Raw genomic sequence first — 16,885 nt, forward strand, 5'->3', positions numbered from 1 at the left:
TAACCTTTCGCAGTCTGTCAGAATCAATTAGGCACTGAAAGGAATTCTAAAGATGTTGTTGATTGAATGAAAAAAGGAACTTTACAGGCGCGTGATGAATAGCTGCTGTTTGGGGTTTATGGTGGTGCACAGGGAACATTTTATCTCTTAGATTTTAGACTTTCCTGTGAGAAATGTTCACAGTAATGCAATGATTTTAGTTTCGCTTTCGGTTTTCACACTACAGACTGACAATTTATAGAATTATCAAGCGATATCATCACCCTGTTAATACTCTGAGGTCTAAGTCGTCACTGATGGAAACCCCCAGGCCGCCAACCGTAACCCTGTATGGGAAAAGGTTGGTAGGTTGGTATATGTCATTTTTGAGCCAAATAACAAAGAAAATAATCATTATAACAGATACATATTTAAAAAAAAGTCTTCCCACCTGTGAAGGGCTAACTTTCACCAGGGAATCATTTGGAGTGAGAGTTGGACAGCTGAGTTAATGCTTAGTAAGCACAGTTTGAAAAAGTAGTCAACGCCACCTTTGAAACAAGGTGTCTTCTTCTAATAACGTTTCCATTTGGGCTAACAGATGAAAAAAACAGATAAAGGCATAGATGAAAACCCAACCTTAACCCTAAGCAGCTCACTGGTGATGTGGTGGGTGTTAAAGGATAACCAGAGGACCTGTAAATTAAGAGGTAGGGAAAGGGGTAACCTAGAACTTGTTTGATAGAGTCTCATTTAGCAGAGCATCTTTCTCTGGAATTTTCCCAAACCACTGCATTTAACTTCCTGTGCTGATTCACAATTCAGAACACAAGCTGCTGTTAAGACTCTCAAAGTAAATTATTAGGGGAAGCAAAGAGTTCCTTATCCAATTTAGATGGACCAAGCCCAGAAATCTGATTTAGCAGTAAAATAGAATGACGGAAATGAAATTACAAGACGCTTGTTCTTTCTTTCCAACAGAGGACGATCAGATGAGCAGCGGTGAGGGGGCCGAGGGCAATGGCGGTGGAGGCGGAGGCAGCAGCACTTCCAAATCGGGCCCGACGGCGGAGAAAGACGACAACAACAACGATGAGTACGAAAACTACGACGAACTTGTGGCCAAGTCGCTCCTGAACCTGGGCAAGATCGCAGAAGATGCTGCAAACCGTGCCATGACGGAGTCTGAGATGAACAGCAACTCCTCTAACAGTGCTGAGGATGAAGAGGAGGAGGAAGAGGAGGAAGAGGAGGAGGAGGATGAAGAGGAAGAGGAGGAGGAAGAAGAAGAGGAGGAGGAAGAGGAGGAGGAAGAAGAAGAAGGGGATGAACCTCAGAGGGGCGATCTGAGTTTGGACGTCGACAGCGACGTGGTTCGGGAAACGGTGGACTCCCTCAAACTGCTGGCACAGGGTCACGGCGCCGTGCTGTCCGACAACTTGGACGGACAGGAGTTCGAGGACGGCACGGCCAACAACGGGGATGCGATTGACTGCACGAACAATGGGGTAAATGCGCACAACGGTGGTAATGGACAAATTAAGACCACCAGTAATGGACAAATAGAAAACAGCGATGAGGAGGTGTGTTTGAGCAGTCTGGAGTGTCTACGGAACCAGTGCTTCGACCTCGCTCGGAAACTCAGCGAAACAAAGTCCATTGACCGAAACGCACCGTCCCAGCAAAATCACTTCTCATGTGAGGATCCCAATCAACAGCCCCAGCATCACGGCTATGGGGACTTCCACAACAGCCAGGACGACAGGCGAATGCTCGATAGGAACTATTCCGACATGGACAATCTCATGAAGCTCGAGGAGCAGCTGAGCCCACGCTCCAAGGCCTTCTCCAGTTGTGCACACGATGACCGGTACCACACTCACCACCGGGACTTCGATGAGGACACGGCCTCTGTGACCTCAGACCGATCAGAAGAAGTGTTTGACATGACAAAGGGGAATCTGTCCCTGCTGGAGAAGGCTATTGCACTAGAGTCCGAACGCGCCAAGGCAATGAGGGATAAAATGGCTGCCGAGGCTGCAAGAAGAGACGGGGTGAGGTATGGCCATGAAGATCACGGCCCGCGGCACGGCTACGGCGTTGAGCGTAAAGCCCGTCTTCCCGATGGTATGAAGAAGCCTTTCTACCATAAAGGTGAGCCATTCTCTCAAACACGGATGCACACCATACGACAACAGCAGCATTTAAGCTGGTTCAGTGTGGTTTCTGATTTTGTAAAAGAAATCCGAGCGTTTGAACAGTTTTCAGTATGAACTGTTCGATCGGTAAGTTCCTCCACATTTTCACAGTGTAGCTCATTTTAGAGAATTAGGACAGTTAATCAGCTCGACCAGCTTGGTAAACAAAAAGTATCATGGAAATGGGAGAATCGCACCATGTTCCACCAGGTCATCGGGAACCCAACCAAAGTTTGGATTGGCATTGGGCTTTGTGCAACACCTTAATGGAACATCTTTAGCTTCAGAAATTTTAGCATGTGGCTATAATAAAACCCAACCTGAACCCTAACCCTGGACCGGTCCCCGGCGACGTGGCGGATGTTAAGACCTTAACAAGCTCAGGTAAAATGTTTTCCTGACAACTCTGTATTTTATCTATCCTGTGCTGGAGGCCAGGCAGCCCACATGCATTCTGGGAACCTCGCTGTAACCCCAGGACAAGCTTTTTCAGCCAATTTGGAAATTCGCATCTCGGTAGCAGCGGGAACGGCAGCAGCAGCTTATGTTGTTAAAATAGGCCAGCATGGAAACATCAGAGGGTAGGCTTGTCAGGCATAAGTAATGGCAATCTGCACGGCCTGTTAGGACTGAAAATCTCATCCCTGTGATGCAGCTTGGGGTAAAGCTGCCTATTTTTAAACCTGTGCAAACACTTGGGAGGAGAAACCACAAAATAGAGGCCTTCTGTCTGCAGAAAGGATTCATTCTGCAGGGAACTCTTTAAATTTGTTGAGAGTAGCTATGAGCTACCATTCAGATTGATACCAACAAATATCAAGCTAATCCTGCAGTACAAACACTACAGAACACCCTCGGTTCTAATTGTTATGCTGTGTACTGCGCACAAAGTAAAGTCACAGAAAAATTACATTGGCATTCACGCAGCGGTCTGATTGCAAATTCCTTTGTTTAACTCTTAATTATTCTTCTTATCATATCCTTTACAACAACAATATACAGGCCTAACAAGGTTAAATTGCTCCCTCCCATAAGGAAGATATCAGATGAGAGCAACAAATAAGAGCATGCTAATTCACAGCAGGATGGTATCACACCTTAAATGCCACACATCTCACAGCAGGTTTATATTGCGACTTAAATGCCACACAAATGCTAATTTCAAGGGCCTTCTGTGGCCTCTGTGTCTGGCTAATGTTGGAATAATGAGAGGACGCAAACGGCTGCGTCACGATAGCATCTTCCCTCAGGCGAGATGGTAGCAGACACTCGTTGACCAGGGTTCTTGTGCGTGATTTATAAAGTAGAGCATGGCGAGGAAGAGGGCGGGACGGGGAAGAGAGAAGCATGAGGTTGAGATGAAAATTGAACAGTATCAGAATGACCGATAACGAACGACGGGCCTACTGACTGCACATTAATTATCCAGAGATGGTATGGTAATGGGGGCCATTTGCTATGCAAAGCGCAGACCGTCCCCAGCCACAATCAATATCCACTGCTTTCTAATATGCCTTCCACTTGGCTGCCTCCACTCCCTGCAAGAGGAGTGGAGGCAGGCACGAGCATCATGTCTGTGTGCACGTGCGGTCAGGCGTATGGAAGTAGGGAATTTTTTCCAACATACAAACATTAACAGCCAATGTAATAAGAGGCCATTAAAAAGAAGCCTCGGTGTTATCAACGTGATATTACCCTGGTGCCAGACACGAGAGCCAGACATGACGGAGCAGTATGTGCCGTATTCATGGGCCTCTGTAATGTGACATAGATGGACGACGGCCACCGAGGATAACGAGGAGCTTTGTTCTGATGAATGAGAGACGAGATTTGGTTTGGTGACTCATTAGTAAATGAATGAGTAGGTGTGCCTTCATGTCCCCTCTTCATTTTGCCTTTTATGAACTCTTTCCACTTTACCACATCCACACATCCATCCATCCATCCATCCATCCATCCAACCAGGCACCCATCCTTTTCAGCCATCCCTCCATCCATCCATCCATCCATCCATCCATCCAACCATCCCTTCCTTTCATCCATCCAACCAGGCACCCATCCTTTTCAGCCATCCCTCCATCCATCCATCCATCCATCCATCCATCCATCCATCCATCTATCCATCCATCGAACCATCCCTCCTTTCATCCATTCAACCAGGTACCCATCCTTTTCAGCCATCCCTCCCTCCCTCCCTCCATCCATCCATCCATCCATCCAGCCATCCCTTCCTCTCATCCATCCAACCAGGCACCCATCCTTTTCAGCCATCCCTCCCTCCCTCCCTCCCTCCATCCATCCATCCATCCCTCCCCCCTTCATCCATCCATCCATCCATCCATCCATCCATCCATCCATCCATCCAGATCTAGTTCCTGGGGTCTAGCTCCTATCTCAGGATCTCCTACTGGTTGGAAACCTCACCTCATGAGGCACAATGGGCCTCCAGTTATTACAGGCATAAAATCAATCTTGAGAAGAGCAAAAGTTCAGGGAATTCAGGTTTCTAAAGATGTTTTTAGACTTAAACTTCAACCACTGAGCTTGCTAATGTGTGTTATTACCTACTGTTGCAGCCTGGAAGAGTTAGTCAGCCAGGTAAATGTTCAGACTCAGGAGTATTTACCTTCAGTGGTTCAGCTGATCTCCATCCACTTACAGGAGCCCGTTCACTGCACTCTCTGCACCAGCAGCATTATTTCTGAATCTCGCAGCTGCACCAGACAGTCGTTCCGACTTTGCCACACAGTTTGCTCCGTTAACCCCCAGCAGCTCCGGGTCTAACTCCTCTCGGGAGACAGACAGCTGCTGGTAGCACTGCTATTTTCCCACAATTTTCACAATCAGATGTCTATTCTTTATGGTGAATGGTAATTGGACTGGTATTTATATAGAGTTTTTCTGCTCTCAGTGAGCACTCAAAGTGCTTTTACGCTGCAAGCCACATGGATGCATCGGAAGCAATTTGGGGTTCTGTATCTGGACACTTTGGTGTCAGGATCGAGATGAATCAGTCAACCTTCCGATTACTGGAAGGCCTTTTCTACCTCTTGAGCCACAGCCGCCCCCCAAATTATATAACCGTGTATAAAATATTCTTTTACAGCCATAACTCCGAGTCCTGGTCTCCATTTGAGGCTGAGGCCTGACACTTTTCAGTCAAAGCTCATTTCTATAGATTGTATCCTTTATTTTATTCTTCCGGTCATTACCCACATCTGCTGGTGATGGGTGAGGATAGGAATGTAGACTGGCCAATGAATCGGAAGCTCACCTTCACGCTCTGCTCTCTCCTCACCACAACAGTGTAGCAGTCCTCCCCCACTCATATACAGAACCCCAACCTTCTCTTACTCTGCAACTCAGGGCTTTATTTTGGTTCATCGCTCCGTGTTTTAGTCGGAGCTTCTGAGTTACACGGGCCTTTGAAACTTTAATCAGTGGTCTCTCTTTCTGTGCTGTGAGATAATTAGCCCTCCACTGCCTACTCTTCTAAAACATGCTCCTGATAAAGGTTTCTGTCAATCCAACGACTCCAAATTCATTCTGCAATCTGACACGGCTCCAAAACTCTGCCATGAAAATGCACAAACCTGTTTTCACTTTCGAATATCGCATATTTACTGCACTTCAGCTTGACTTTGCACACGGGGGTCAGAGGATTTTAAAGCTGGATGGTTGAATTTCCAGAAACAATGCCAGTTGGCACAACTTGGCATTGCTGCTTTTTGGTGGTAACCTGAGTTTGAAGGAAAGAAGAGATCCAGGTTTTGGAAAGGGAAACACAATCTTCTCCGCTGTGTGTGTTTGAGGACACGTGCGTGCACCCAGCAAACTGTCACGTGCAGCTGTGAGCTGGTTTTAATGAAGAAAAGCATGATGCAGCTTTAAAGGAGCCTAAGTTCTTTCTGTTGAAGGTCAAACATGTAAAAGTTCTAATATTTCACAATTCCTTCAGTTTTAAACAAACAGTAAACAAACTCAATCAGAATCTCTGCTTCTTCATACAAACACAGCCTGGAAATTCAGAAAGTGTCTGTCAGTTTCACTTTATCATTATAAATGAATATTCATACATATAAAATTGAGCTTCAAATGTACATTCATTCATGTTTACATAATTGTGGTGAATATTCACAGAGAGCTTGTGATAAATAAATGTTAGTGGTCCTGGTCCATGGCCGTCCCTGCATCCCTGCACCAAAGGCCAAATGGTCTCTCCCAAAAGGGGAGAGGGAGAACAACATCACAAATGTTTGATGAACAGAAACTTTTCCTTTCAGAAAAAGTTCGTTTGGATTTGGTGCATGCTGTCATACTTCATCTGACCACAACGTATAATATGTGTGAAGGTATTCAGCTGATATGAGCCTCGTATATGAGAACATGCAAACAAAATCTCTGTTGCTGACCTGTAAAACAGTTTCTATGGTCGGTCAGAGATCACACATCCAAAATTTCAGCCTCCATCCGTCTGCGTTAACCTGAGAGTCCATACTCACAGATACTTACCCTGAAATATTTGAAGGACTGAACTGTCTGTGGTTAGCTTACAAAGAACGTCTGAAACGCGGTGAACGTGATGTCGTGCGACTCCATATAAATAGTCCTTTACTTTGGATTTTAAGATTTAAACTTTAAGCTGTATTGTTTAACTTCATAATCACCTCATTCAACCATCAGGGTCAGACAGCTGGCCGATGGGTAAAGGTGAATAAAGGTGATAAGGTGCCATTTATCCCAAAGTTAGTGAAGAATACACGATGTGAAACCAAAAAACAGATGTGTTAGCATGAAGTTGTTCTGACCTCATTTCATGACATCAGAAAAAACACGTGCAATCGTAAAAGTACCGTTAACGTTACTAAATCGCAACACGAGGCAGAAGCTGCTCTTCATCTCAGAATAGTGTCATTCGTTTCTTTGCTGTTAATTTAATGTCACTGTTTCCATGGAAGCAGTCAACAGGGATGTCCTCAGTAGAGGTTTCATCAATGGCAGGAGACGGGGAAGGCCGACACATGTAGAATCTAAATACCATCGCTGTTATACTCTGTCATATATGACGTGTTCCAGCGGCAGGTGTTCATATTAAATATAACCAAAGTTTCTAATAATAAGCTCAGAACCTGTGCAGTAAACTCAAGCTGCCGACTGATGTAAACAGTCAGTCAATCACAGTTTTTTTCTATTCTTGGCTCAATATGAGGTCACAAAGATGTAATAGAAGCCCCACCCATCTGCCCTTTATAGGGGCAGCCAATCAGAAGAAAGCCGTGTTAAAGAGGGAGGAGCTAAATAGCTTGTTTCAAACAGAGGATGAACCACAGGGGGATTATTTTGAAGCGTGAATCATGCAAAGCAGCCCTGCAGGAGTCCAGAGAGGAGTTGTAACGTACAGTCAGCTGCCGCTTGGGTGCTAATAACCTCTACATCTTTCCCCTCACAGACGCTTCACGTGTGGACAAGAAGGAGAGCCGGTGTCCGACGCCGGGCTGCGACGGCACGGGTCACGTGACGGGCCTGTACCCGCACCACCGGAGCCTTTCGGGCTGCCCGCACAAAGACCGGGTGCCACCTGAAAGTAAGCGCTCAGCAGCAATGTTGTTGCTCAGGCATGCTCGTGCGTGCGGTGCTGTGAGTGTCTGATGCCTCGGGGATTACACGGGTCACGGCAGCACTTCTTTTGTGACCTTTTGCACGGGGCCGTGGGTTTGCTTGCCGATTGCCTGCCTAATGTGCCGTGGTGATGAGGTGGAAATGAGGCTGTGATAATGCACTAATCGCTGCAATGCAGCGACTGGAGTCAGCTGCATTGACTGACAGCGATCGAGATGTGGGTTGCATGCTTCATCAGTGTATATGTGGCTGAAAGAAAAGGTCTTTCCTTTATTTGTGTACCTTTTTAATTATTTTTTGAGTTCTTCAGTTTTCTCTAAAGTCTGAAAAGCTCACAGACCTTGGTGCGCGCTGCAGCCGTCCACGCCACAAACCCTCTTCATTTATTTGTATTCCTTGCTCAATTAAGTTTCACTGGATAGAAAGGCAGTGTCATATCTCCGAGCCACAGATCAAGTGAAGTGGCAATAAACATTAGCCTTGAATGAATAGTGACGTTTCCCTTTAGAGAACTCACCCCGGCTATTTAGTCTCATTCACCTTGTGCAAACTTCTCAATAAAAGCCCCTTTACACGTTTCATTAAACGCAGCATGAAAATCAAGTTATGATCCGCTGTGACCTGGACTGCAATCAAAATAAAAGAGGAGAAATTAGTTACCATTAAGGGCAGGCTTGTAAAGACCAGCACAGTGTCACAGATGTCTCTTGTTCCGTGGAGTGCCGCCCGCACAAGGTCTCCAACCTGAGATGTAATCATCTCCCAGAAATGTGAAGTCGCTCAGGGCAGCTGACCTTGAGTGGGATCAAGAGCCCCAAAATGGAATTTGGAAAGGTCTTGAATTGATTGTCACTGGAGATGTGGGGATATGATATCCGTGTTCCTCCTCCTCCTTCTTTCTCACGTCCGGCTAACTTTTGGAGAAGACGATACCACGGATGATTCAGACGTTCGGGGAGCCGTCCCACTTCCTGTTTTTGTACCGAAACTGGCCGCGCATCAGCCAGGAGTGCAGCAGGTGGCGCTCATGAGTGCTTTCACCTGCTTCGAGACAAAACCATGAGATTGTATTTAATTTGCCATCAATCCTGAAATGAAACAGGATGCAACAAACAGCTCGGGCTCGAGCTAAGTGTCTTTTTGCGCAGCACCTGCTGTCCAGAATGTTGGAGAAGCCTGATTTTGGTGTGCTGGTTACAAATATACCCAGTACGGGTGTGAAACAAGCTTTAGGGCATTAGGGCGTGCTACCTGTGTGCCCGTGCACCTGAGCAAACAGATGTCATTCCATCAGGACCGTTGCTGTGCAGAGACGTTATCAGGAGCTTTCAGTGTTATCGGTCGTGTCATGGCTGACGTGTAAGCGGCCGTGCACAGAGACTCCTGTAAAGACAAATACATGCCACACATGTGACTGCCTGCAGGGCGGATTCAGCGGCGGGCGAGCCTCTCCCCCCTGTTAACACATTTGCTGTACTGAATGGACGATGTATTATTAATGCAGTGGCTTCATTTAATTGGGAAATCACACAGTGTAGCCACACTCTTCCTTTCCTTGTGAAAAATGACGATTAAATTAGATCTCAAATTCATTAATTCCCGTTGCTGCTTGCCCATTGTAGCTCCGTTCTTGTGGAATATTAAAATATTTCATCAGGGAGTCGTGTTTTGGTCTTTAAAGTGATTTACCTTTGGTGCACGCGACGCTAGCGCAGCCACATCCTGCTGCGGTTAATATCTGCGCTCACCGATTCTGCCTTTAATTTCTCGGCATTGTGCGTGCGTCCTCGCAGAGGGCAGGAGAAACCTGGGAAATGCATAATGTATTGGCTTTTGGCGAGCTGAGGCGGCAGGCTTTGTCCAATTACCTGCACCCAACACCAATTAGTATGTAAGGGAAGGAGGATGATGAGGGGTTAAAGTTTAAGGGGGTGATAATGATGAAGCTGGTGCCGATGGGGTTTGGCCCCGCACGTCAGCGGTGTCATGCCGACCCCTTCCTCGCGCCCCCGCCCGCGGTGCTCTGGCGCTCCTCTTGGACATCCATAGATCATTAATCTAAATGGCCGGTTGCCGAGGGGATGCGAGGCAGTTATGGACTGTTTTAATGGTAAACGGTATTGAAGACTGCACTCTTACTCTAACGACGAGCACGTGATAACAGAGCGCACTCCATCACGGCGCTGCGCCCCTCTGTCTGCTTCTTCATTGATTTTAAGGCGGCATGTGTTGTTGTGCATGATTGCTGGCTGTTGGTCGCTCTGCTCTTTGCATGTCCAGAAATTTCCCTCCATTTCTTGCTGGCTTTGTCCTGCTAAACTCAAATGACATCTTTTTATTCATGACTGCCCCGTTCCATGAATACTAATTTGAAAGAGCTGGATAAGTGGAAGCAATATGGTGGGAAACCTCGCCTGCCCTTTCAAACTAGTGTTCATTAAAATGAAGAAGAGGTCATTTGGGTTCACTCAGGCTCATTTCTTAATGATGTTTATAATGCCAAGCTCCTCACACTCTAATAGAGCTCATGGCTGATTGTAAGGGGCTCCTAACCTTCCCTGTCTTTCACTCCTATCTCCTGTCTGTGCGAAGTTGTGGCAATGTATGAGAATGTTCTTAAGTGTCCTACGCCTGGCTGCACGGGACGCGGCCATGTCAATAGCAACAGAAACTCCCACCGAAGGTAAGAGCTCAGCCCGGACCCAGCGCCTGCACCCCTCCTTATTTCGGTTATGTTACTGTTGGACTTGCTTCATGTTTTTTACTATGGGACGTATTTTGTTTTTGTTTTTGTTTTTTTTACTGTGGGACTTATTTCAGTTATTTTACTTTGGAACTTATTTCAGTTATTTTGCTGTGGGACTTATTTCGGTTATTTTGCTGTGGGACTTATTTTGGTTATTTTGCTGTGGGACTTATTTCGGTTATTTTACTGTGGGACTTATTTTGGTTATTTTACTGTTGGACTTATTTCGGCTATTTTACTGTGGGACTTATTTTGGTTATTTTACTTTGGGACTTATTTCGGTTATTTTACTGTGGGACTTATTTCGGTTATTTTACTGTGGGACTTATTTTGGTTATTTTACTGTGGGACTTCTTTCGGGGATTTTACTGTGGGACTTATTTTGGTTATTTTACTGTGGGACTTCTTTCGGGGATTTTACTGTGGGATTTATTTCGGTTATTTTGCTGTGGGACTTATTTCGGTTCATGCATGTTCGATGGATTCTGTTTTCACCCTTCGTGTCCTTTTCACTTGATTGAATTATCCTTAAACTCGTTATTTTTGCTGTCCTCTCACATTATGTTTATGTGAAAAACATATGGAGGACCAACACTGCCATATTTAAAAATAAATTAGTTAATCAAAAGAGCTGATATGTCTTTAAATACGTAAAACTTAGTCTGATGTGGTTTTTTTGCTGGCTACTTGTAGTCGCACTACAGTGAAAATTGCACAGCAACTTAATTGCAATCAGTTAAAATTGGTCGTTGCCTGGTGTTTGTGTTCAATCTTTTTGACCAATGAGACACACAGGCCTTACCATGCAACACCCTCAGCCTCTGCTGGGAGGCAGCCTGCCTCCAAACAACAGCAGCCCGACTCAAAGAGACTGGCGAAGGTTTTACTTACAAACACAGACGGGTTGCAGACATGCTGCACTCACCTGAGTCAGTCTGCAAGCATCAATTCCTGTTTCACATCTGTGAAGTTCTGACTGGACGGTGAATTTAAGCAGTTACATGACAACATGACAACAGTTTCACCACTTTATCACAGTTAATAGGTGCATTATAAGAGCTATGAACCTTTAAATTTTACCCAGAATGCACTTTTTGAAATTTCCTGCAGTGAAACGTTGGTTTCTGCTCGTCTGCGTCACAGACATCCCATCATACCAATGCTGTTAGAGAAAAAACCCTTCAGACTTTAGACTATAAAATGTTGCTGTGGTATCATTAATTATAATAATGCTGATTGTGATGGGGCCACGACAGGGCGCTGACTGAAGGGCCTCAAAAATATTCAAGTTGCACAATGAAAACCTCAGAGGCTCTTTGAGTCGTTACTTAGTTATTTTTGATTATAGCAGTTTGGTCTTCCACAGATAGCCCTGCCTGGATCGCAGGACGTAATTAAAGTAGTCCAGCTGCCATATTTTAGTCGAGCCTGCTCCGAATGCAGCGGCTCGGCAGCATAAATCATTTATCAGCTCGTGGCGGGAAAAAATGGCATTTGTCAGGTGCAGGTTTGGAGGGAGAAACCAAAATAGCAGGGCGCTCGTGCCTGTCAGACGGGGCGAGGTGACAGTGAAAGAGGAGTGTCACCCACAGCAGATGCTCAGGGAGTCGGGCGTAGCAACAGCCATTAGCACCTCTCTGCCACTCAGCCGGGGTGACGGGAGAGGTGCAGACCTGGGAGGACCAGAACGCCTCCCCGCCGCGCTCGGTGACACGGCGGCAGCGCAAAACAGGCGCACGCTGCAGACGTGGAGCAGAAAGAGCTGATAGAAGCCTCCATCGTGTGCTCCTTCACACTTCCCCATCTGATGCACCCTGATGGCAGGTGCTCCACGCTGGCTCCGGGCCATTGTCACAGATCATTTTTCCAGCGCTGCAGCTGACAGCCTGGATGGAGAATAATCGGGGTTAAGGATAACAACATGAACTTTTGTCACATTTGGTCAGTTATTTGTCAGGAGGAAGTTGCGCTGCGTTTCCTGTCAGCAGGTGTTTGAAGGAAACGAGCACATTTGTCCATATGGGAATATCTATTCTGAGAATGATTTTAAGCTGTTCAACCAGAAACACACAAGCTGTTACTGACTGTGTTGTTACTTAAAATGCAAATTCATTAATTTTCCTCACTTTTTAACACTTTGTGAACTACGGTAGACGCCGCAATCGACTGTCTGACAGGCAGATGTGCTCGAGCTTTTTTCAGCCCGGCTGACGCTCTGACAGGCGCTCTAACGAGCCCGACGCTTCGCGGCGTGTGCGTTCGTTGTAACACTTTCACCTATCAAAACGCGTCCTCCACCACCCGCTCTCTCTTTGCAGTCTGTCAGGGTGTCCCATCGCTGCCGCCGAGAAGCTGGCCAAAGCCAAGGAGAAGCACCAGAGCTGCGACGGACCCAAGTCCAACCAGGCGTCCGACCGAGTCCTAAGGTAGTATTCACTCCACACCCCCAGAATTCAGCACAGTGTGTTGTGAATGCAGTGCAGCGGCAGGCGGGACGTGGCTTTGTTCTGGTTTAAGCAGAATAAAATGCTCTTGTCATGTTGGAACGTTATGTTCTTTCTTCACGTGCATCCTGTAATTGAAACTTGACGTCTTCCCCTTTTTTGTTTCATGCTCGTGTTCTCCCGTCCCCTGAGAACACATCCAAGAGACCGCATGTTCATCGCTCTGCTCGTCATGGACGCTTTATAACATTTAACAAAATTGGCCTCATTTATCAGAGCGAAGGCAGAGCTTTTTGAACGAGCGCCTCTGTGATAGTCATGAAAATGCTGTGATGAAAAAGTCACAAGTAATTGTGCGTTTTATATTTATATCTAACTGAACATCAGCAGTTTAAGATCTTGCATTTCATTTCTTCTCGGTCTCCGATTGAGGCCATAAACACATATCAGATGATGAAAGCGTATCAGAAGTATGCAAGTGAAATAAAAGCTTAAATTTAATTTAGCTGTTTTTATTGTCTACGCTTGAAAAATACTTGTAGCGGGATTATGTTTTTGAGAGAAGAGCAGAAACATCCATGCTGTGGCACATAAAGGGACACGTCTCCATCATCCAGCCCCACCCTCCACCCTCTAAACCTCTGGTATTCCCATCTTCCCCTCAGTCTGCCCATTTTTAGCCGAACCCCAAGTTTCCTCTCCTCCCCCCGTGGGCAATGTTGAATGCCTCGGTCCAACTTCCACCCCCTCGTCATTTATTTTCCAGGCCAATGTGCTTTGTCAAACAACTGGACTATCCACAGTATGGTTACAAGAACAATGTTTCCACCAGCACGCCCCGCTCCAACCTGGCCAAGGAGCTGGAGAAGTACTCCAAGACCAGCTTTGACTACAGCGCCTTCGACGGTGGCAACAACCACCACGTGTACGGGAAACGGGCCATCGCTCCCAAAGTGCATGGACAGAGGGACACGTCGCCCAAAGGCTACGACGGTACGACAAACTCGAGACGTTTGTGTGACACGTTTTCTAACACGCCGATGTTCCTTAGGGAGAGACATCGGGACCATGTTAAACATAATAAGTAAAGACGAATTTTAAAAGTCACTGAAATGAGTTTTCAAAGAGAAAAAGATTCAAAATAGACAGAAATTCATTTTCTGTTTGTTTGGTTCAGTTTGTTAGTAAAAACACTGAAAACCAGTAAAAACTGCACGTTTTTCAATAATACACTCTTCACTGTTACAGTGTAGCAACTAGGGGTGTTTAACTTCACTGTTAAAATTTAAACCTTTGTAGGGCTGGGTTTTTATAATCGATTTACCGATTAAAATCGATGCTGGCCTGGATAATGTGATATCGATTCATTAAAATCCTGAATCGATTTTTTATATAAATTTATTTTGTCCGAAACGCCAGAATCTCAGGTGAAAACCTCACAAAATTTCAGCTAAGACAGTAAATGAGAGCAGGAACACGGATTCTGCACAAAGACGTAAACACAAAGGACCCGCGGATCAGAATCAGTGAGATGTGCTGAAAGCTGAAAGCCGACAGCTCGCTGATTCTGATGTTTCGGCGGGGTGAGCTTTGTGTTTACGCCCTTTTTGCACTGATTCTAAAGCTGTTAGTTTATCTCTCTCCAAACAATATTGACCGAACCAATAGCAAAAGAAGATCCAAACTACGCTTCACATAAACATCGTCATGAATTCACTCTGACTTTTGCTGTTTTGCTTCCACCAGGATAAAATCACACTTCATGCACAGCTCTCTCTCTCTCTCTCTCTCGCTCTCTCTGTACTTCAACAACAGTTTCCCGTCTAAAAATCTGTTTTCTTCATTATTCGCTTGTTTGTTACGCACAAGTCTACCGTTGTTTACAAAAAAATGCTGTTTTTTTCCTTTTACTTACTTCCAAAAAGAAAACCTGATTTCTGCTGTTCAACAGGCGTCTGAACAAATTTAAACTTTTTAAAATTATGCAAAATGCAAAACGCTGTGTCTGTAATAAAACCGCTGTAACGTCAGAGGTAACATTCATATGTTGATTAATGGTTTTCTTTCGTTTTTGATCTACTGCAGAATATTTTTATAAAGTCCAGGCCAGGAAAATCACCTTCATGTGTTTCTGTGTTTTATCTTCAGCTACTTTGACACAAAGGCATCTGCTGTGATGCTCACACCTTTGATAAAGTCACGCGAGTGTCAGCTTCCTTTTTATAGATACAAAAATATGTAAATGTACTGATCTGAATTATAATATTTCTGACTGTCTGAGGTAAAATTTCCCAGATTCAAATCGAATTGAATCGAATCGAATTGAATCGTGGATCGAATCGATTCTAGAAATCAGTGACAATGCCCAGCCCTAGTAACAACCTTGAGACTCAGTGTAGCCCCGCCTTCTCCTGCTTCCTGCTCAGACTCTAGCAGCAGAATGACCTTCATGTTTTATTCAAACCTCAGAGCAGCGACCGAGACACAAACTCATCAGGCAACAGTTCACCGAGCTCAGAGGTCAGCTGACCTGGAGGCTCCAATCACATCCTGCCCCCTGCTGCTAATTAGCAAGAATGCAGCACATGGGAAAATTTGCCAAAGTGAAGATTAGTGAAATAAAAATCAGTAATTTTAAGCATTCAGCAAAGTTTCACTTTATATTTTTGAGAATTTGTGAAATGTGAACGCTGCTGAAACCTTCAGAGCGACTAACTCTGACATGCACAAACTTCTCAGTAACTTCTTTGCTCTGCTGAGAAAGAAACTGTAAGATAAGAAACAGTGAACCCTGTGAGTTTGTGACACATCTGCAGCATCTGCATGGAGCACGTCTAACCCGGCGTTAGTCAGTGATGTGCTGAACTAAAAGGTTTTGGGCTTCGACTCGCTGTTTCAGGCCTGACGTGTCAATCTGACGCTTTTGCTCGTATTTCTGGAAAAACTTCTGCTTCTTCTTCTCGTGTTGAATTTCTCGTATGCATCCGCAGCCAAACGTTACTGCAAGAACTCCAGCTCGGCCAGCAGCACCACCAGCACCTACGCCCCCAGCAGCAGTGGCAGCAGCCTGAGCTGTGGCGGCGGTGGCGGAAGAGGGGGCGCGGGAGGCGGCGGCGGGGGCAGCAGCGCCAGCAGCACCTGCAGCAAGAGCAGCTTCGACTACAGCCACGACATGGAGGCCGCCCACATGGCCGCCACCGCCATCCTCAACCTGTCCACGCGCTGCCGGGAGATGCCCCACGACATGGCGGGGAAGCCGCAGGACCTGTGCTCGCAGGTAGGGCGCCGCCACGATGTCCTTTAAATGCACCTGTTGTAAAGTGAGGTCAGCAGTCTTACTCAGTCTCACACTGCCGCGCATGGAAGTAGAAGATGAAGGCAGGAAGTCAGACACAGGAACAGCTTAGAGAATCAGTTCAATTTTCAAAATAAAAGACCCCTAAGCGCTGCTCCTAACATGCTCCCGGAGTGATGCGAACTTCTGCGACGGCTCGAGACCGACGTGCACCCGCGGGGTTACACAGGCGCAGCACTGATCCACCGCAAAATTATCTCTGTGCGTCAGTCATACCAACGCTGACAAGGAGCGCGCACACACACACACAGATCCAGCCTGTGTCTCACACTCACAGCTCAGCGGGCAGTTTTTTATTTTCCGTCTGGGGATCAGATAGGAGCAGGACGAGGCCCCGTTTGACACGGCGTGAGTCCAGTGTGTCATTTCTGAGGAGATAAGGTGACGGTGTTCCTGTATTATCTGCCCCCGGACGCTGAGCCGGAAAATGGAGGCAGGAGACGGAGCGCACAGCGGCGGGCTAATGCTGGCTTAATGCTAATGTTGACAGCAGAGAGCACAGCGGCGAAGGACAGAAGTGAGAATAAAGGAAAGGAGGTGTATC

General features: G+C 46.1%; 1 protein-coding gene across 1 annotated transcript in view; it reads left to right on the forward strand.

The window, feature by feature from the left end:
* Positions 1-16,885, forward strand: part of myt1lb (myelin transcription factor 1-like, b) — a 111,962-nt gene that overhangs the window by 77,919 nt on the left and 17,158 nt on the right. Inside the window, exons 6-11 of the mRNA XM_085391542.1 lie at positions 961-2,133; positions 7,627-7,761; positions 10,389-10,479; positions 12,861-12,968; positions 13,753-13,979; positions 15,977-16,263. Coding sequence (XP_085247668.1) covers positions 961-2,133; positions 7,627-7,761; positions 10,389-10,479; positions 12,861-12,968; positions 13,753-13,979; positions 15,977-16,263 — 2,021 coding nt within the window. The remainder of the gene's footprint in view (positions 1-960; positions 2,134-7,626; positions 7,762-10,388; positions 10,480-12,860; positions 12,969-13,752; positions 13,980-15,976; positions 16,264-16,885) is intronic.

Source organism: Rhamphochromis longiceps, linkage group LG19 (assembly GCF_057381845.1).
Source record: "Rhamphochromis longiceps isolate RC_006_pf linkage group LG19, R_longiceps_female_GT1.1, whole genome shotgun sequence".
NCBI classification, from domain to species: domain Eukaryota; kingdom Metazoa; phylum Chordata; class Actinopteri; order Cichliformes; family Cichlidae; genus Rhamphochromis; species Rhamphochromis longiceps.